The following is a 21,898-nucleotide window of genomic DNA, read 5'->3' as shown; positions in this document are numbered from 1 at the left end:
GGGGAAACATCTTTTCCATAAAGATGTTTTATAAATTCATAAATTGTACTCAGACAACTTGAGTATCCATATGCAAATGGGTAAGTTAAGAGTTCTTCATATATACAAAAATTAAAAGAGGTCTAAATGTTTGAGCCACAACTACAAGGCATAGGCATAAATATGTATAACCTCGGGTTAAATTGTAGCTGCCCACAAGAAAAGAAGAAATTGTGGACTCCTCTCAATAAGAAAAGGTGTTTCAAAAGACAGTGCCAAGAAAGGGAAATCATAGCTGGGGTGGCGCATGCCTTTAATCCCAGCACTCGGGAGGCAGAGACAGGCAGATCTCTGAGGCAAGCCTGGTCTACAGAGTGAGTTCTAGGATACCTAGGGCTGTTATACAGAGAAATCCTATCTTGAAAAACAAAAGGGGGGATCATAAAGAATGAGAAAATATTAACCATAAACTTGGGTAGTCTTGTATCTGAAAATATATAAAATCACTGGCAAGCCAAAGATAAAAATGACCTTTCCATTTGGTTTCAAAGGTAGCCAAATATCTAATAACCATACACATAACCATTTTCATGCAGATCTTGAAAAACTTTTGACTAAGATGACAAATTTAGTTAGCAGAAGCTGGAGCCTTTATTTGCTCAAGGACATAGTGACATCATTATCCAGAAATTCCACTTCTACAGAGAACTGAACACATCCATACAGAGGAGCCTGGTTCCCCAGTCCTCTTCCTTATCTATGGGGATATGGTCCAAGAACCTTAGAGGGTTCCTGAAACCATAGACACATGAGACATCGTTCTTTTTCCCTATATATACATCCATGATTGTAGGAAGTTAAGGCCTACAGGCCGAGAGGAGCCAACCTGGAGTCTGCCTGGGACTTTCAGAGGTCCTGATCGTGCCTAGCCAATGAGGGGCAACCATACGGTGTCAACAGGTCGGAAGTTCTGGGTACTTGGAGGGCGTACAAGGTTTTCTCTATTGCTAAATAGACAAGTCTGCTGTATCCCTTTGACCAGACTCCCTGTGATGCTGCGCCTTCTAACCCCACCCCCCTGAGGAAGATGTTAAGCCCCAGCTACACATGATAAAAGTTATGAGTTTGGTACAACAAGAAACAGGTATAACAGTGTGATGTTGGAAACTGTTTAGGTCTGTATTTTAGATTTAGTACTTCTTGGACCTCAGTTGAAGGCAAAGCAGGGTAAGGGAGAATTACTATGAATGTGTATAGTGTTAACAAACTAGAGCTGAAAACCCAAACTGTAACCTTAAATGGATAGTAAACATATCCACACAGCAGCTCTATTCAGCTTTAAAGAAAGTAAACAGATACAAAGAATTTTGAAAACGTAACGCCAAGGTGATAAATACCCACAAACTAATGTCTGAAATGTTTATGAAATGTCTGAAATAAGGAAATTCACAAAGCATATTTAAGGGACATGGGAAACCATGATAATCATTTTCAATTTACCTCTCAGAGATGATACCTAGTTTCCTGTACACTTCTGTTGGTTTGGTCATCACACGGTGTTCACTATATTTAAATGTGTACACCAATGTTATGAATAGTTCAGTATTCTATCATCAGGCATTTGGATATTCCCACTGTGTATCTACATATAAATATTTAAAACACATTCGTCTGTATTTCATTCAGGAGAGATAAAAGGTGACACTGTAAAGTTAAATCTATTTTTGTGGCATTTCATACCCTTTTTGCTGTTAACCTGAGATAAGTAAACAAAAGCTCGTATAATAGTTTTATTACCCTTTACCACGGGGAGTGGGGGAATACACATTACAGAAACAGCAGCAACTTCAATTACAAGCAAAGGTTTTTTTGTTTTTTTTTTTTTAATTATCCCCAAATGATTTGTTTTGGTATCAGCAAGAAATTTAACCATATATATTAACTTTCAAATACTTATGCTGAATATTTAAGTTCATTAAAGATATGGCTTATACAGTTGATATAGTTTGAACCAAACAATACAGCAAAACAAAAATTTTAAAATATTTTTGAAGTATATAACCAAAGAATAATTTTCTCAAGCTTGCCTAATTTCTTGCCTCAGTGTTTCCTAGTTCTACGAGTTAGACTCTATTTTCTTGTAGAGTCACCCCCAGTCTGGGCCACAGGAGGAACATAACTAACCCAACCCTGCCTTTCAGACTGGGAGGTAGGAGATGAGTGGCCACAGCAGCACACAATTCTAAAATCCCAGCAGCTGGAACAGCGGAGAAGTTTCAAACTGGTGTCCAGCTTGGGCAAGGCTCTTCCTCAAAAAGGGGGGGCTGGGATGTGAGTTACTACTGGAGCATTTGGTTAGGGGCCTAGGCTTATCTTTAACACTGCTCCACCACCACCAAAAAAGGTGAGCTTAACTCAGCAGCAGCCATTTAAGACATCTGAAGAGACCACGGCTACTTATGACAGTAAATTGTTTTTATTAACTAAATAAAAATTTCTGGTCACATTAGAAATACAAAAGAAATGGTGGAGTGGGACAGAAGACATTTCAGCTGAGGGTTGTTTTGTGTTTTTTAAATTTATTTATTTATTTATTTATTTATTTATTTATATTTTTGCTGTACTGCATGTACTTACATAGGAAGCTTTATTCTGTATTTTAAAATTCAGAACAAGGTGGTGGTTTGAGACGATTTAAATAAAGTAGCACCAGAAGGACCAGGTAACAAGAGTCACATATTTCACCCATTCAAGAGTTTTATTATGTGAAATTATTGCACTTTTAATGTAGAAAGGAAATAACAGTAAATTACCAAATTCAATAATTTTAAATAGTTGGTGAAATTTGAAGTAATTTCAAAATAATTTTGAGATTCCCTCTAAAGAACGTTACCTAAGAGGACTAAATACAACTCTTTAAAAAGTAGAACAGAGGACTGAATTTTATTTCTAAGCTATATCTGCACTATAAGAGGCTGTTTTACATAGTGGTACGAATTTGGTCCACATCAAATACATTGTGTTATAAAAATAAACAATATTTCATAAAAAATAACGTGGCATTCCTTGTTCAAATTGCACAGTACAAATAAGCTATCTAAATTAATACTGTTATTAATAATGAGAATTACATATGGTGGGTATGTATTTAGTTTGAAGCAACTGAATATGTAGTTCTGCTTCCATAATGTATGAAAACTAAAATTTAAGTCGTGTCTAGAAATACATAAAATATTTTTCAACTTTTACAATGAAGAATTTACAAACCAATTTTTAGTAGCTGATAATACAGGATCCCACAGTCTATTTACATAAAAGCCCATTTTTATTCAATTTACAAAAGCAATAAATAAGAAACTACATTAATTTGCACAAAACCTCTTCCACTTCATGATCAGTGGGATCACCACTACTTTACAGATCAGCCAAGAACCCTGTCTCTATGAAGACCTCTCATTTTGGAAAGAAGAACAAATCTTGTCTTTATTCCAAGAGTGAGAATAGTTTTGCAGAATCCAGCATAAAACCTTATAGATTATAATACATGCCTTAAAAATATGGACAATGCCTTTGCATCTATTTACATAAGAATATTCACAAAAAGATACAGTTCTTTAATACAAAAATTTAGTGGTGTCAGCATAATTGACAAGAACCCCTCACCCTCTGTCCACACTGATCTGGTAGGAATTAAGCTTGCTCAACCAGGCACATTAACTCACAGGTATAGCTTCCATCAGTTCGGGACTGCTACAAACAGAGTACTAAATCCAAAGGATCCCTGTCCACTGAATCATACTGTGCAAGGGTAGCATCCACTCAGAAGACCAGCTGGAGTCCATGACTCTATTCAAGGAAGCAAACAAGTAGCTCAGGAACCTGATGAGCTACAGCAAGCACCTTAGCATTTATTTAAAAGAAAGTTAAAAACAACCCACCCACAAAAACAAAACCAGCCTAGACATACACTGAACCAGAAAATATATATAAGCTATAAGTAGAGAAAAAGCTCACCTGGGGCAGAATAATCCCTATTCATTAACAACTATCAATCTGTTGTGAATAAAACCAAAATATTCTACATGTACATCTATATTATGCTCAATACTTTCTAGTACAGTTTACATTTTTCTTATGAAAGATGCTTTGATAGCACATATTTTATGGAGTCCAAGAGATTTAGAGGAAGAGTTCATTAAGATATAATAATACTTTAAGAGTTTTTGACCCTTGTTCTTTACCTGTGAAATCATTCAGCCAGGTCACTGTGTACTCAGTTGCACGCTGCTTGATTAATACTGCCTCTTGTGATGTTACTTGCTGTTGTCAGGACACAGAACAGTCATAAGCTCCGTCCTGAAATGGCTCCTCCTCATCTGCTTGTGTTGTGTCCTCTTCTTTCCGGCTAACCACACTGTTACTCCCAGTCTCACTCTGAGAGATGCTTGCACGGCTGGAAGAGCCCCTGCTCTCCTCTGCTCTGGGGCTGGTCTGTTCAGGAGTCTTACCCATTGTTACTGGCTGGAAGGTGTCAGGCTCAACTTGCTCTTCCGTTATTTCACTGAGCTTCTGCAGTTGTGGCTTAATGATGTTTAAAAATGGCTTATATCCAGGGCTGAGTAAAGGGGGGAGAATTAGTTGTCATCTGCTGTAATTCAAAAGACTAGCTAGAGGGGCTGGAGAGATAGCTCAGTCACTAAAGTGTTTGTGCAGGTGTGAGGTCTTGAGTTCAGTCCCTAGGGACCCACATAAAAAGCTGGTGTGCTGGTGCTGTGAAGGCACAGAGAGGGTTTCTGGAGGAGTGCTGGACAGCCAGCCTAGCCAAATCAGTGAGCCCCAGGTCCTAGTGAAGAGACCCTAGCTCAAAAATCAAGGTGAATAGCTCCTGTGGAATGGCACCTGCAGCTGACTGTGTACACAAGCTCAATGGCACACACACACGCACAACTTGGTTAAATGTTTAGATAAACTCCTAGTAGACATTAGTATAGTAAAACAGGTGATGGAGAGAAGGCTCTTGAGCGTCCTTCTCAGAACAGAGGCTCAGGGTGAGTCTTCAATTTCTTAGCAGTGAGGGCAAGGACTGTTACTTCAAAATAGTATTGCAATAAGAAATAAGAAATAATAGATTTTAGATTCAAAGGGATCATCTGGAAAGTATCTAACTTAAATACATTTGGTAAGTAGGGAAAAAGTAAGTAAGGGAAGTAACAGGCTTCAAATCCGTACAGGACTGCTGACAAGGACAGCCTCTCAATCACCATCCACTCCTTCTGATTTGGAAATGCTAGTAGCTACCATGAAGTGGTGAAATTTATATAGACTACATAACTTGTCTTCGTGTATATGTTATGCTATTCTAACCACAGAACTATAAATCTAAGTTTTTCTCATTGTTAGATCACTTGTATGACATCAATCTTAAGTCAGCATATGCTTCCACATTATAACTAACCAAACTATTCAGTAAACAGTACCCATTCAAGTGGCTGAGTACACAATGGTTAGAGAAAATTACTTTAAAATATAAAAATGAAAGCATTTTTTTAGTTCTACACTTAAAAACCTCCAAAATTAATGAGTTATAAATTTATTTTGGGGGGAGGGGAGTGGAATTAGGGTATCATGTACCCGAAAGTTGCTATTTAGACCAGGTTTACCTCAAACTCAGATTTGCCTGCCTCTGCCTCCCAAGTGCTGGGATTTACAGCATGTGCTACCAACACCTTACCACTGTAACAATCGTAGTGTGAAGTCCCTATTCACCAAGCATTACCAAGTGTATGGAAGGGAAGCCAGCACTTACCAGTCAGCAGCGGCCCATCGCTCCACAGCATGCAGCCCTGTTTTTATGTTCTGTAGCATCTCTCCATCCATCTCTGAAGACTGGGCAATACTCAGAATCTGACTGATGACTGAGGATTCTCTGAGAATCAGGCCAATGACAACACACCAATCCAGACATCCTGCCTCCATGAAAATGTGGAGCAAATAACTATATATAAAAGCAACAACAGAATGGTTTGTATGAGAGACCTGCTGGTACACAAAGGGCAGTAAGTACTTAGAAAGTAGCTCCAGTTTCTACTGCATACAGAAACCTGGCTAGGCTTTTTGTGTTTTCAACAATCTGAGAAACTCACCGAAGCTGAACTTGAGATTTATGAGGGCCTTTACTCGCCAGCTCCATGGAGATGTGTTCCAGCTCAGACTGAGTCAAACTGAGTGTGGAGAAGTTTTCATCCACTACTGTCCAGTCTCCATCCACCATGGAGCTGCTTTCAGTCAAGTCTGTGGCTGAACCAATGCTGCACTCATCACCTGATGAGGAAATTTCAGAAGTTATAAACGAGCTTTTCATTTCATAAATGAGTATTTTCCTTTCGTTATATTAGTTATTTCCAAAAATACTGATCTCTCCTCAAGATTTCAAAATGAAAATGTTCAATCTATTACTAAAACAGCCATTATATGAACAACATATATATTTTAAGAACTAGCAGGGCAATAAAAATAAATTATAAGCCTTAAAATGGGAAAACATTCAAATTTTATAATGAAGAGGATAGCAGTTAGAAGACTTCATCCACAGCACAGGCTTCACTCATAGTGATGACAGAGGGGTGGTGGCCCAGCACTAGGTGAAACCTGCCATGAAGAAAACAGGGAAAAACTGATCTGGGCTTGGGGAGTAGATCTGTGGTTTCAACTACTCGGGTGGCTGAGACAGGAGGATCTTAAGTGCAAGGGAAGCAGGAAAACTTAGTGAGACCCTGTCTCAAGTTTAAAAATATAATAAAGAACAAAAAACAAACCAACAAAACAAAAAATAGAGGGGCAGGCTTGAGAGATAGTTCAGTGATACATGTTTGCTTAGCATTCAGGAGGCCCTAATTAGATGCCCAATATTGGCTATCCCCGCCACTACAAAAAAAAGTAAGAAAAACAAACCCAAATGCTATTGAAGCTTTATTTTATAACCCCATATCAACACAAATTGCTTCAAAAATCTCTTCTGCTTGTATTTAACCATTACTGTATAGCAGAAATTGGTATGTTTAATATTTTTATAAAATGGTCACATACTATTTCAGACTTTGAAAGCCAAGAGGTAAAATGAAAATTATATATAAAAAATTAAAAAGAATTTTTCATAAATATTATTAATGAAATAAAAACTAGTGATGGAAAGTTCATTTTTAATAAATTCCTTATATGATGATGATACTTTATTACCTAGAATCAAAGACAATATTTCCTTATCAAAATTAATAGCAAAGGGTCAGCAAGATGGCTCAGAGAGTAAAGTCACTTGCCACCGGATACTAGCCTGACAGATAACCAGAGTTTGGCCTCAGAAACTCACAAAAAGATGGAAGGACAGAACTAATTACACAAAGTTGTCCTGACTTCTACAGGTGTATTATCCCACACACCTGACAGATACACATACACAATAAATATAAATTTAAAAACCTGACTGCAAGGATTTACCTAGTGCCGGCCTGTATTCCCTACATCTATGGTAAATATGGTAAAGCACCGCTGAAGTCCAGTTTTCATCATCCACCTATACAGGCAGATGTTTAATGGCTGATCCTTTGGGATACTGACAGAAGTATGATGCTGTACCTTTGAAATGCTATGGCACACGATCTTTTCCCAAACAAAACTCAGGAAGAGCTACAGCTTGTTCCTTTATTAGATAAATACCTTTATTAGATAATGGTGACAGGAAAGCATCTTGCATTTGTGGTCCAGGGGATGAGGCTATGTCTGTGTCCCGATGGGTGGGGCCGATGTTGCTGAGCCAGCTCTGACTTCGTTGGATGTTAGAGATGCCAGAATCCATCTCAGGGGTTATGAAAGGGTCAGCTGACTGAGACTTTAACAGCTGGTCTCCCACTGCATGGTAAGTTCAGAAGCAAAAAAAAAAAAAAAAAAAAAAAAAGTGTATTGTCATTGCCAAAACAATCAGTTCAAAGCCAATCACTGTCATATATGGTATCATTTATTCAAAACTAGGGATGTGAAATAATGGAAGAGACTATCTCTGAGCCATTGTATGTTTCTTATTGTACCTAGGCCACTCTTTACTGTCTTGATCTAAGTGACTTGCCTTGGTTCTTAACCCAAAGTTTCCAAACACCATGATAAAAGGGTATTGTTTAAATATAATCTGAATTTATAAACTTTTTTTTTTTTTTACTCAAACATTTTCCTCTCCTAGTTCAGAAAATGGCACGTGTCAAAGACAATTTATCATCACCCGGGATGAGCTCTGTTAGGTAATCACAGCTGAGCTTATTTGAGGGTCATGACTGACTCATTCTAGATTCTTTGCTACAATAAGGTAAACACAGGAACTTCTATATTCAATTCTCAACCTGCTCATAGTTTAGTAATGGTTAGATTTGAGTTAAACTTCAAGCCCAAAAGACTTAAGAGATAATAGTTTCTACCTGATATATATCTTTGGCCAGATGGTGGATGTTCCAACTAATGTACAAAAAAAATTGGCTTTTATTTGCTTTTAAATTTGGAATGAAAAGAGTTCTTTGAACATCTACCAATGGCAACATGTCTAAGTTTCTAAAATCAAATACAATTTTTGTAACACTGTTAGCAGTCCACATTACCTGTTCGGCACTTTCCATTTTTGAAAGGGGAACTGAGAGAAGAGGCTGGGATAATGGGAAGTGGCCACAGGAAATCCTTGTGAAGTCTCTTCAGCGCTACTACAAAGTTGTCTACACGGGCAGCTCGAGTACGTTCTTTGCAAAGCCAACTGATTAGTTCAAAGCCTAGCTGGGCTGCAAAGCAGCCGAGGTCCTTTAAGCGCACATCTTCTAAGAGTCGCCGAGCATGTCTCCACAGCATCATGTCAATATACATGTTCTCAGCACAGTCACTGTCTCTGCTCCATCTGGAAGACACAGAAGGAAGCTGAAGAACAACTCAATTGAAGAACTCCACACACTCTGACACAGCATTAGATAAAGTTGAAAGGGAAGCAAGAGATTCAATATCTAATTGTGACTGAACAGGAAGAAAAAGCTTCAGGGCTTCTCCATATCATACCACCACAACCTGCTAAACACAAGGCACAGAGTCACCTTTTTTGTTTGTTTTTTAATTCTGAGTCAGGCTCTTTCTATATAGTCCCAGAATTCTCTATACAGACCAGGCTAGCCTTGAACTCATGGATATCATTCTGTCTCTGCCTCCTAAGTATTGGGACTAAAGGTGTACACTACCATGCCAGGCACAAAGTTACTTCTTAAGACCAATCTGTGGAATTGAATATATGAAATAAGAATAAATAGGAGACAAACAAAAGCCAGACCAGGAAGAGGCGGTGTATAATTGGAGGGAAGAGGCGGTGTATAATTGGAGGGGGGGGAAGAAGAGGAGCAAAAAAATAATACACTTGTTAAAAATATTAATGAAAAAGAGTGGAAAACGTAAAAGAAAACCTCTCTAGCTGAGTTGTATAGATAAGAAAACAAAACCTATAAAAGTTAATAATGATATAGTTTCTCATCACTCATAGCTATATGGTAACTGAGTAGTGGGCTGGAAGGGAGACCTCGCCTGACATTGGGAGCAGAACTTCTCACATTTAGTTTTCCCTTGGCTTTCCTTTAGTCGTGTAAACATTATCAATTATTTTTTTGAGCCTCTATTTTTTTACCTGCACATTGAGTAACAATCCTGCTTACTTTAAAGGATTAAGACCTAAACATGCAAAACAGGCCTAGAATAGTGCCTGGCATTTGAGCTCTTGGTAAGGTATTAACCAAAGTTTTTAATTGAATGTGTGTCTTGGCAACTGTTGATACTCCTCTCCAAGGCTGTGTTTTACAGTATGTTTGTATTGGGGGAGAAGTTTTAAAGGCTAGTGACAGAATAAAAAGTAAAATACCATCAAATATGCAAACTCTTGATATGTGCCCAGAATTGCAGTAAAAATATAAATAACATGAAAGAAACAACTAGGGAAGAAAAGTCGTAGGGGCCTAAAACAGGGAACACAGAAGCAATGCAAGGACTTCACGAGCCAGAGGAAATCCCAGTCACCTATCACCACCGCTGGGAGCCACAGCCACACCACTAGAGACCATTTTCCATGCATTTAAAGATGTAGTCTTTGGTTTTCAGAACGCACCGGGCCTTCAGTTCTCCCAATACCTAATGTTTTGTTCTGGGTCTCTCATCAGAAGTAATTTATGTTAATTACATTTAGAACAAGTGCATCTGGATCTACCTTAGTATAATGGCATAAAACTTACGCAGAGCACAGGAATGAACTTAACAGGAAAGAGAAAGAAAAAAAAAAGTCTTTTGCAAATGAAAAAGATTTGCAACTGAATTAAGTATTCTCTTAAAACTTAATTATACAAATGCCTTGAAATGCAATGTGACAGATACTCTGGAAACAGCAGTTGCTCTTTATTCCTTTACCTTTTCCCAGAAGGACCAGATGGCATACTTAGTGTTTTCTGTAAGCTGAATTTACCAGGAGGAACATTTTCAGCTGACTGGGATAAACTGATGCTCCGATTCCTGAAGAACTCAAATCCACCACTTGAACTGGGCTCCTGTAGTTACAGCAGGCAGTAGTTTTAGCCAAAGATGCCATGTAGTTGGATGCCCTAGAGAAACTGTACAATTATACAACTAACCTGAGCTGTAGGTGTGGATGGAGGTGTCTCAGATTCTCCAGAACCAATGGCTTTCAGAAATCGAATCATGTGTCGACACAAGTCCCACTTGCCTTGCTCCAGTGCTGTGTTGAACAGAAGGGTGGCATGCTGCCTACTTACTGCAGGGACTTCCATGTTCTACAAAAAAACCACCAAGGAAGACAACAATCGACTTATATGATACAATTTGGAAGATAGAGCAGTTCTTTTCTTGACACTTCCCTCAGCCCAAGGAATTAGCTGGCTGGAGGCAATTTAATTGTAAGATTAAAAAGGAGCATTTAAAAGTACCATATGGGAAAAGCGAAGCAGGGGCTCTGCCAGGATAGCTCATACTAGGACTCACTGCACTGTTACATGTTAGATTACAATGCATACCTCACACCCATCATGCCTTTCTCTTTGTTAGAAGGTACATCATTCTCATTTTACAGGGTAAGTAGACAAAGTTATCCGAATTGTTTAAGGTCAATAGAAAAGCAAGATAAATGTAGTATTGCCTGACTCCAAAACACTTGGCCTTTCTCCTATAGTGTTTTGTCACCAAACATGCTTGCCTCAAGCAGAACCAGGCAGCACTCCTACAATCTGAACATTTCCAGTACTTCCGTCACAACCTAGCACCCTGCCTGCGCTCACTGAAAGCTGCCTGGCACAGTGATCATAGTTAGAGCCTCTTTCCCATCAGCCCCAGCAACCCAGGCAGTCTGTGGGAGGGCTGGGAAGAACAAGGGTCAGCAAAAGGAAAACACAGCTATACCAACTTTCTTTATGATACTACTGTTTTCTTCCATTATGACTAACTAGCCAAATGAATCCTAGAAGCTGGGGCCACTAGCCTCTCCTTGAGTATCTCCTCCGGTTTCAGTTAGTTGTCATGAAGCAATGATATGTAAATTTCATATGATATGTAAAGAAATTTGCTTCAGTCTAAGATTCAAACTGGCTTTATGGTTAGCTTTTTGTACAAATGAAAGAACTTTAATGTAGCCTTTGAAATACATCAGATTTACAGTAGTAACAAAGTTTCTAGGCTTTTTATCAAATATATAATAAAACATTTTCAGGGGTCTCATTACTTTGAGAAAAATGTGTTACAAAGATTATCAGTGTGGTAATTCTGAGCCTTCTCAGCTGTCCACAGGCAGGCTAAGACTGGATGCTGTGTTATTTATTCAGAATCCTTCCAGCAATTTCACATTGTAAGGGAAAAAAATCTATTATTGTAGGTAACGAATGCACTAATGTCCAAAGTACCATTTTTTTCTATTGTTAATGTTTCTTACATTAAAGTAGTATTTCCAATGGAACAAACACATCATATATATTAAATATAAGAAAATTTCAGCTGAGAAGACAGTTCAGTGGGTAAATTTCTTACTATGCAAACCTGACAACATGAATTCAGAATCCATGTTTAAAAAACAACAACAAAACACCCGACACAGCAGTACATACCTCTGTAGTCTCATGGAGCCCTACAGATATATGGGAGGAGGAGAGAGGAGACTGCAGAAGCACAGACCCCAGCTCTCCTGGCTTATGTAGCAGTGAAAAGATGAACAGAATTGTCTCAACAAGGCTGAAGGCAAGAGTCAACACTAGAGATCCCTTTGACTTTCACATGCACGACAAGGCACGTATATACCTGGGTGTAAGTGTATACACATACACACACCCCTTTATACTTTTAGTCTTATTTAAAATTATATTTTGAAATCAATATGTTTTAAGCCTATTTAGGGAAAAACAGCCATAATACTTTTGTAATGCCACTTTATAACATTCAGGAAAATGTGGTCATTTGGCAAGCTTCAACTCTTCAAAATGAAAGAGAAAATATGACCATTAATTCATAAACACTATCATAAGACCTGCCTTCCTCTCTAAAATTAAGACCACTATTTCTTCTCCCTTTATAAGGAGAACTATTACCTGTAAGATAATAAGGTAAGAAGCAGCTGTATCCAAATCCTGCGCCATCAAACATTCCTCGAATAAGTCCTTGGGGTTTCCAACTGCTGCAAAAAGGTAATTCCACAGAGCATATTCAGTCTTCCTGGCACAGTGCACAACTGTCTGAAGGAAAAGGGGGAACTCGGTGATAAACTTCGCCACGGTGGGAAGCAGGGGGTCGGGAATGGGCTCCCGTGAGGTAGCTTCTTCTTCCAGCACTTCATGGAGCATGAGCTCCAGCACGTGCGGGAAGTAAGGTAGTGCAGCGCAGGACTGAGCCAGGAGCAGCGCTTGCTCTCCAAGGTTCCTGACCAGAAGCTGACGGAGGATATGATGGAGGTAGATCTGAGAGGTTCTCTCCACAACACAGAAAGGGAAGAGCACCTCCAGCTGCTCCCTAGCGCTGTTCCGTGTATACAAAGAATCGTAGAGTAAAGTGTCGTTGACAGCACCAAGGACCAATGCATCTTCAAACAGCACGGCCAGGGGGTAAATGTTGATGTGGAAAGGCAGCATGATCCGCTGGGACAAGAAAGAGTGGGGCTTGCGGTGATCCCTTGGAAAGAGGGGGAGCCAAACTTTCATCCCTGCACCACCGCAGCTCAGCCAGAGGGCCTCCAGAAGGTGACGTTTTTGCTTATTTGCTCGACAGGTAGTCCAGACATTTTCCACCGACTGGGCTAGTACGACCGGAGGACAAAATGGCAGCTGAAGGAGGAGACACAAGAATTGCTGGGTTTTGTTTTCCTATTAAACTTGTAGGTTCTAAGTTCATAGGTACTAGCTTTGTAGACTTTAAGAATTAGGTTTTTTTTTAAGTAGGGACATTTATTTAGAATTAGAGATAATAACAGCAGTAATCTTTCAAAGGATATGCATTGAAATCTAAAAACAAAACCCTATGAATACCAATCTCTATCTTTATTTTCCAACACAGAAATGGAATTTACAAATATGTGGCTAAGCAGTGATTCTGAAAATGAGATACTTCCTTATTTTAGGACTTGCCCTTCACTTAACTCTTTTCTTAGCGCAGTTTTAAGATGAATTTTACATATTTTCTTAGCTTCTAATCACAACACACTGCTCTGCCCTTACATTCCTCTACTCATAAAGCGTGTTCCTAACTTCACAGGGCTTGAAATGCCTTACACTTTTACTCACGAGTTTCCTTTGGTTAGGGTTACTGTCCTTTTCCCGGATTTGAGGGCCTGACCTATCCCTCTGCATCATGATGAGCTGTCCTGCAAGGTTCAGCATTATGCTCTCTGCATCACGAGCCTGAAATTTCAGAAGAGAAACTCATCAATACTAATGTTTAGACATGTTCTTGGCATTTCCTCGCCACCTGGTAATATGTAAAGGTTAAACAACCAAACAGCAGTCACTGGGGTTACACTCTGTACAGCCACTTTGCTAGACTCGTAAGGAATATAAGTTTCCTGGCTAATGACCAATGAGTGCAGAACTGAATTATTCTGGAAAAACTAAGAGAACTTCAGAATCTCACAAAAAAATTAGAGGCCATTTCAGTAATCTAGCTGGCATCACTAGGGAAGGTTTAAAAAGATATGGAGAGACTTGGAAGGTCAGGAAGACATATAACAGGAAAAAGGCTGGTATTCTAACTTAAGCATGAAATATAAATGAATATGGAGCTAGGGCAGATCCACTGGGAAAACTGAGAAGGGTCTCATCGCTGAATGGCAACAGATCTTCAAGGAAAACTTGGAAAGTCAAGCAAAAGGCCAGCAGAACATAAACCACCACACATGCCTCTCAAATGAAAGTATCATTAAAAAAAATCCTATTTAGTCAGGATGAACTGGTATACTGACTTCAGGAATAAGGAACTAGTCTGCCATTTTTTATTGCCATCAAAAAAAATTTCAATCAAATGCCAGAGTCAAGAGCCTACAATTATTACTGTAAACTGCACCACCTTGCTTAAACAAGGACACAGCAGAGTGCGAAACACTGCTGTAAACCAACTATCAGATAAATCAAGGATTTTTACCTGTAAAGGAGAAGATTATTTTACCTGAAATAGTGATCAGAGTTTACTGTTGACTTAGGCATAAAAAAAAAATAGAAAAAGCATGTCTGAACCAAAGATGGCTTCAAGGCACAAAATCTAAATGAGTTATTAGAAAAACTGAGGTTGGTGCTGGAGTGACGGGTCCCATGCCTAGGAGTATTTCCTGCTTACAGAGGACCTGAGTTCCATTCCCAGCACCATGGTGGCTGCTCACAATGGCTTGTAAGTCCAGCTCCGGGAGAGTCAGTTCCCTCTTCTGAATTCCTCCAGCACCTGCACTCACATGCACACACCCATAGGCAGACACACACATGAAACACATAACAAATAATAAATTTCTTTTGGAAAGTTGAGGACATCGACAAGGAGGAAAATCAGGGAAGGGTAAATGAATTTCTTTTCCCTCACTCACCCACACTAAGCTGGAAAGAACATAAGATTTCCAAATAGAAACGCGTATGACAGCTGAGCAGAAATGAAGATGCTAAGGCTGGAAAGCTGAAGTAGATGGATTTTCATAGCACACAGATGCAAGAGGCGGGGCCATCACCCGAGCTTTTCCAGACCAGAAGTAGGGAAGCCTAAGGCTCTGCAAGCTGAAGAGGACTCGGGAAGAGAGGGCTAATCTGCAGCTGTGCGCTGTCTCAGATGCTGACCCCTGCTGGCTTCATCAGGATCATTTAGGACTCAAAGGAGAAGAGTCAGCTGCACTATGTAATCTAGTTTTATAGTACTTAGTTTTATAATACTTAAAGTTCCTGGTTGTAAATGAATGGGCAAGCTGCAGATGTAGCCCAATAGTACAACACTTGCCTAGAATGTGCAAGAAGGGGAGGGGGCAACATTAAACTTTGGATGCCTGTCATAAAAAAATGAGACTCTTCTAATAATACGCAGGAATGAGACTGAAAACAGAATTTAAAAGCTATCTGGGAACCATAAAAGCCATGCCCTCAGAAAACAGATAAATACAGTTAAGCGACAGGGAAAAGAACAACAAATATGCACACGTGAACAAAGACACCATGGCTGACTGGGCGCTCACTTGTGGACAAGCTTCACAAACATTCTGAAGACTTTGAAAGGACTTACTAGAATTTACTATAATATGACTAATTTTCATAACGGGCCTTGTGCACACTAGGTAAATGCTCTACCACTGAGCCATATATCTAGCTCCTCAATTTTTTTTCCCCCAAGACAGGGTTTCTCTGTAGCTTTGGAGCCTGTCCTGAAACTCGCTCCGTAGATCAGGCTGACCAGGCTGGTTTCAAACTCAGAGAGATCCATCTGTCTCTGCCTCCGAAATGCTGGATTAAAGGTGTGTGCCACCACTGCTTGGCACTCCTTATTTCATTTTGAAGAGAGTAGATTTCACCACTATCTTTTACATACTTCTTTAGAAGAATATATGTGTCTTTTCTTCAAAAAGTGGCTATTACTACTAAACAGTTTTAATATTTTTATTGATATTATTATTACAACTTCACGAGTTCTTGGAAAAACACAAGCTAACTGCTCAAAATTCTAAATGTGGAAAGGTCAAAACACCCTCTTGCCCTAGAAGCTTCCTGGCAGACAATCCTGCATGGGAGTCTATGGAGTTTTTTGGTTGTGAGCCTAGCTGAGCCATCTCTCCAGCCCAGGAATTTGTGGTTTTAACGGGGAGTTTACACTCTCCTGAGAGGCACCTGACTACTAATCAGTCTCATCTTTTGTTTTTAAAGATGGGGATTAATAAAGCAACACTTGTTTTTAGTGCTGTGACCTCAGGCTAACTCTTATTATATTTCAACTTTTTAATTTGCTCTTCACTAAGATAAACATCTCTTTATGAAGTCCTCTTAAACTGTTGTATCCCTTTCTAATGACACTATTGATCACCACTATATCTGGCTTATACAAAGTCTTTTCCTCTCTAAATTTTGTTAAGGTATTTTAAGGCAAAAGCTATGCTATCTATATCCAATCTTAACATATATAGGATTTACCTTAAAACTACAATGTTAATGAAACAACAGTATTTTGGTTTTTCTCTTTTAATTCATATTTATCCTTAATTATTACAATAATGCTTTTTAATAGCTGGTCTCAATGAGGGTATAAATAAGCTTAAAGGCTTGTTTCTGTAGCATACATAGCAATATGGTAGTTTGCACGAGAAATGCCCCCATAAACTCCTATATTTGAATGCCCAGTCCCTTTGGTAACACTGTTTGGAAAGGATTAAGAGGTATGGCCTTATTGGATGAGTCGTGTCACTGGGATCAGGCTTTTTAAGGTTTCAAAAGGCACAGACCATTCCCAGTATTCATTCTCTCTCCCTCTCCCTCTCCCCCTCCCCCTCCCCCTCCCGCTCTCCTCCCGGACAGGGGATCTGACACCTTCACACCAATGCACCAATGCACATAAAGTTAAATAAATCATTGAAAAAACTAAAAAGAATTTCCCTTTGATAACAGGTGAAACTTCTGGGGTAGCAGAAGCAGTCCTGGAATAGGAAATGATTGCACCCCAGATGTTGGCAGCACCACTGTATACATGGTTCCTACACCCACCAATTATGGAATCTATTTTCTCTCCCTCCTAAATGCAATGAGTCCTCCACATCCAAAATTCATTTTACTTCTTTCTCCCCTTCCTGTGCTCAGGCCACTGACACTGTAAAACTCCTCCGACTGATTATACAGATTGATTATATCAGATTTCTAGTATATGCCTTCAGAGTAGTTCATATATATTTAATTACTTGTTTAATGTAGACCAGGAACTGGTCTGTTTGGCTTGCCACTAAGACTCAGCATCTTCATGCAAGGTACACTGGAGACACCATGAACTGGCTGACAAATAAACAGACCCTAATAATGACCTAAGACGCTAAAGACTGAAATGCACTGGTACCTGCTGTGGCATTTTCAAGGTGATTCCATTCTCTGTACTCACTGACGTCAGTGTGACAGACACTACCAGGAAAGGGTGAGGAATATACCGTGACATTGAAACCTCCTGAAGAACCTGAACACTAGCCGAGGTATTCGAGCTGGAAAAAAAAGAAAAGTTCAGAATTCAACAATGTTCATATTTTTTTCCTCCTTTCAGTTGCTACACACACACACACACACACACACACTTTATGTCTACAGCAGACCCAAATGTCTTCTCCCTATTGTCCTCTCCTCCCTAAATATTCTTCCGTCAGGATTATTAAAGTTGAGAGAGCCAAGGAACATATACAGGAATAAGACAAAAAAGGCAGTAAAGCACTGGAAAGCAGGAAAAACAAAACTACAACACAAATAAGAGCCCTGAAAATCAACAGCAGGAGAGAAGTTATATGAATAGAAATACCTTGGGAGTTGCATTTTGGGGGAACAGGGACAACTATTTGGTTGTGTAATGACAGAAGTTTAACTACTGAAATAGTAATATCTTAGGTTTTTTTATCTTTGCATTACTAACCCATCATAGTACTTCAGCAAATACATAATTCATGTCCTTATTAAACAAGTATACTTCTAAGAACAACAACAAAAAAAAAAACAAACCAAAACAAAAAACCCAAAAAACCCCAAGAGGTATGGCCTCTGTGCTGTATGCTGACTTAATATCAGACTACAGGTAATGCAGCAGGATTTCAGCTTTGGTGCTGCAGACAACAACATCTACTGCTTTCTAAGGATGTTTCCTTAACTTTCTCCAATTGTCTAAAAAGAAGAATAGTTATTACTATACTAATTACTAATAAATTGTGGAAAGTGTATTTAAGACTTAGCTCGGCTAAAAGTCTATGCCCACCCCAACCCTGGCCAATAACACAGGAAGACAAACTCGATTTAGTACAGGTACTTTTCTCTTTTCTTCACACTCTCTACATAAATACCACCAAAACTCCTTATAATGAAACAACATAGGAGGACGGAGAAAGGTTTTTAGAAAACATAATAGAGGAAACATAAACAGGAACAAAAGTGACTCATGCCATGATAAAACTTACCCATCAAATTTTCTTTCAATACTGTAAAGGCATATTGAACAGTCTGCTCTAAACACTACCACCATGTCTCGGAAGACACTAAGCAGTAATGTTTCCACTGGTGCTTTGGTGACATGAGCAAAGGCATTGTCCAGATTTGATGTTCGCAGGTAGATTCTGAGCTGAAGGAGGGGGTTACAGACAGACATATGTATGTAACAATGGTTACCGAGAATGTGTGCTGTCAGTCATATTTTCATCACAGATCACCCCCCCCCCCCAACACCAACTCAGTTTAAAGTAACAGGAGTTAAAAAGAATTACAAATGATTTGGCAAAAAATGAATAACGCTTTATTTTGGCTAGCTAATTCTTTATAAATAACCAAAGATAATGTGATCAAGAGTAAATGTAATATTATGAAAGCATGTTTCAGATCTGTGTACTCAAACCTGACTAATGAGACTACCATTTCCTCAAAACCATATAAATAAATAAAGTTCTCCTTAAGAACAGTCATTCTTATATGTTTTTTGCTTTTATAATGTTTTATTACCAATCTTTATAGATTACCTACTTGCTAAAAGGTTATCCTTTTTAGGTTTATTTATTTTTTGAGATAGGATCAATATTTATCTCAGAATAGACTTGAGCTCATAATCCTTCTGTCTCAGCCTTTTGGATGCTTTGATATAAAGAGGTTATCTTACAAGTTCAAATTGTTACCTTAAAAAAATAACTTAAAATAGTAATTCCACTATTAAAATATGATAAATTATTGGAATAAAATGCTGTCCAGGTTTAAATGGATTACTGTCTACCTGAAATTAAATCCTGCTTAGCTCCAAAATTAAAAATCTATTATTTCTGAAGAGAAGAAAATAAGTTACCTCTTCTTGACGGTCACTTAAGTTATAACATGCGAGGACCATAAAGTCATTCCACCAGGCTAAGCCACCAGTCACAATCATATTTTGCTCCTTAAAAGAAAATTTTAAGATGTATTTACTTTAATTGTTAACCAAAATTTCAATAAAGTAACAAAATATTCTTAGAAAGCTCAGATTATTTCTGACTCATTCTCTCTTGCCTAAATTATTTCTTCATTATTAATAATGTACCATATTCTATCTTTAAAAAACAAACATTCCTATAAAGAAATACCTGTGTCACAATACCTCAATACCAGATAGCATCATTAATCCTACATCTAAAACAACTTGATTTAACTTCTGACTTTATTCTTCATCAGATGAATGCCTGAATCCTAATCTTTTAGCAAATGGTGGTATTAGTGTCATAACTGGATAGATAATAAAATAAAAGCACTTTAAAGTGCTTGGAACACAAAAGACTCCTACTTTATTTTTCCTCATTTCTTTCCATTTGACTCTCATAATATCTAACTCATTATCCCTCTGACCCTCCATGCCACCGCTGTTAAACCAATGCACGTATCACACAAAGAATGATCTCTAACTTTGTAGGCATTTAGTTTCACCACATCTGATAACTCAATCTTAAAGATAATATTAAACCCTAATCTAAACAATTATTGTTACTAATCTTTTTTTCTTCTTTTCATGTCTATTTGCCTCCCAAGTGTTGTGTAGGTACATGTGTATGAGTGTGGGTGTTGGGGTGTGTGTGTGCATATGGACCAGGGTTTGATGTCTGAAATCCTCTTTGATGGATCTTCTACCTTATTCTTTAAGGTAGCATCTCTACCAGAGCTGGCTGGTAAGATTGGTTTTTCTAGGCTGTTTGTTTCAGGGATCCCTTATGTCTTTCTCCCAAGGATGGCAGGCATTGCAGGTGACTTGCCATTTCTGCCCAGGATCTAAATGACGTGTGGGGATCTGAACTGATATTCCCTTGCTTGTGTGGAAACCACAATGGCTGAGTCATCTCCCAGCATTTGTCAATAATCTTGACAAAAAAAGAAAAGCCAACAATCTCAACTCAACTCAATCTCAAAACTGACTAATTGGCAATTATCAAATGTCATGTCTCTCTCCCCACTTCTCTGTGCTGTACCGTTGAGCTACATCTTCAGCCTCACTATCTGTTATTCTTTTTTATGCTCTGTATCTTGAAATGTATTTTTAGTTTTTTTTTTTAAATCAAGACTAACCTGAGTAATGTTTCCAAAAAGTTTCCATTTTTTGGTGAGTAAAGAGTAATGTGCAAACCCAAACTTGCCAGCCACTGCGATGTTCTGTCCGAGTTTATCAATAGCTGAAAACTGTTTAAAAAAAAATTAAAACCTCTTTCCTACAAATATATATATATATACTTTACTAGGTACAAAAAGTACTTAATAAAAGGCGAAGAAACTACTAATAAATGTTTGCTAAGTGATTTAAATATAAAATGCTAAATTAGAAACTCAAGTATTGATACCTATATTTGACAAAGTGTAGAGGCAATCCACTAGCAATACATAGCAGATCAAGCACTAAAATTTCCCTCTTAGAAATCCACAAGGGCTCAACTCCCAGAATGGCTACTACACCAAAAAAATAACAACTCACCCGTATAGGCCAATTGCTTTCTAGATAGGTGCTGGAAATCTAGAGAAAATAACATCAGTCTGGTGAGACTTAGGAAATATACTTCAACTGACAGCATTAATTTAGCACAGCATGAGATTCAGCTTCTTGCATAATGTTTAAGGTGCCAAATAGTGGCTTTAGTAGCAGAGTCCTTGGAATTGAGCATTTGTTTATGAACCAATATTTCACATGTTCTATCTTAATAATTTCAAGATTTTAGACACCACACTTCCCCTCCACCACAGTGCTGCTTGTTTCTGATATTAAACTCAACACAAACTGCAACAAGTGTGTGTGATGGCAGCCAAACTGCAGTCAACAGTTTCTGTCTGTCCACGCAGACCACCCCCAGACCAATGACAGCTTGAGCCAAGAGTTTTGGTTTTTACTGGAAATCTTTATTACTTTTATACTGTGGTGATTAAAAAAAGTAATGCATATAAAACCAACCAATGTAATAACAAAAATCTGCTGCTTGAGAATGGCAACTGGCTTACTTTTATCCTACCTATTTTCTTTTTATATTTATTTATTTTTTTATGTATACAATATTCTGTCTGTGTGTATGCCTGCAGGCCTGAAGAGGGCACCCGACCTCATTACAGATGGTTGTGAGCCACCATGTGGTTGCTGGGAATTGAACTCAGGACCTCTGGAAGAGCAGGCAATGCTCTTGCTGCTAAGCCATCTC

General features: G+C 38.5%; 1 protein-coding gene across 4 annotated transcripts in view; it reads right to left on the bottom strand.

Annotated features, from left to right (window-relative positions):
- Positions 1-1,758: 1,758 nt before the first annotated feature.
- Ric1 (RIC1 homolog, RAB6A GEF complex partner 1) overlaps positions 1,759-21,898 on the bottom strand; it is an 89,580-nt gene continuing 69,440 nt past the window's right edge. For 2 of the 4 annotated variants that reach the window (XM_038337660.2, XM_038337651.2), the window contains exons 13-26: positions 21,187-21,225; positions 20,787-20,897; positions 19,543-19,632; positions 18,674-18,834; positions 17,581-17,719; positions 13,794-13,922; positions 12,621-13,349; positions 10,665-10,823; positions 10,444-10,580; positions 8,619-8,905; positions 7,693-7,884; positions 6,123-6,300; positions 5,786-5,974; positions 1,759-4,594 (exon numbers count right to left, since the gene is read on the bottom strand). In XM_038337660.2, the coding sequence (XP_038193588.1) occupies positions 4,306-4,594; positions 5,786-5,974; positions 6,123-6,300; positions 7,693-7,884; positions 8,619-8,905; positions 10,444-10,580; positions 10,665-10,823; positions 12,621-13,349; positions 13,794-13,922; positions 17,581-17,719; positions 18,674-18,834; positions 19,543-19,632; positions 20,787-20,897; positions 21,187-21,225 (2,829 nt within the window). In that variant the 3' untranslated portion in view covers positions 1,759-4,305. The remainder of the gene's footprint in view (positions 4,595-5,785; positions 5,975-6,122; positions 6,301-7,692; positions 7,885-8,618; positions 8,906-10,443; positions 10,581-10,664; positions 10,824-12,620; positions 13,350-13,793; positions 13,923-17,580; positions 17,720-18,673; positions 18,835-19,542; positions 19,633-20,786; positions 20,898-21,186; positions 21,226-21,898) is intronic. The other 2 variants (XR_005286266.1, XM_038337667.2) reach the window with 2 other exon arrangements.

Source organism: Arvicola amphibius, chromosome 1 (assembly GCF_903992535.2).
Source record: "Arvicola amphibius chromosome 1, mArvAmp1.2, whole genome shotgun sequence".
Lineage (NCBI taxonomy): Eukaryota > Metazoa > Chordata > Mammalia > Rodentia > Cricetidae > Arvicola > Arvicola amphibius.
Note: the sequence above shows the minus strand (reverse complement) of the source record. Positions and strands in the feature narration are given on the sequence as shown.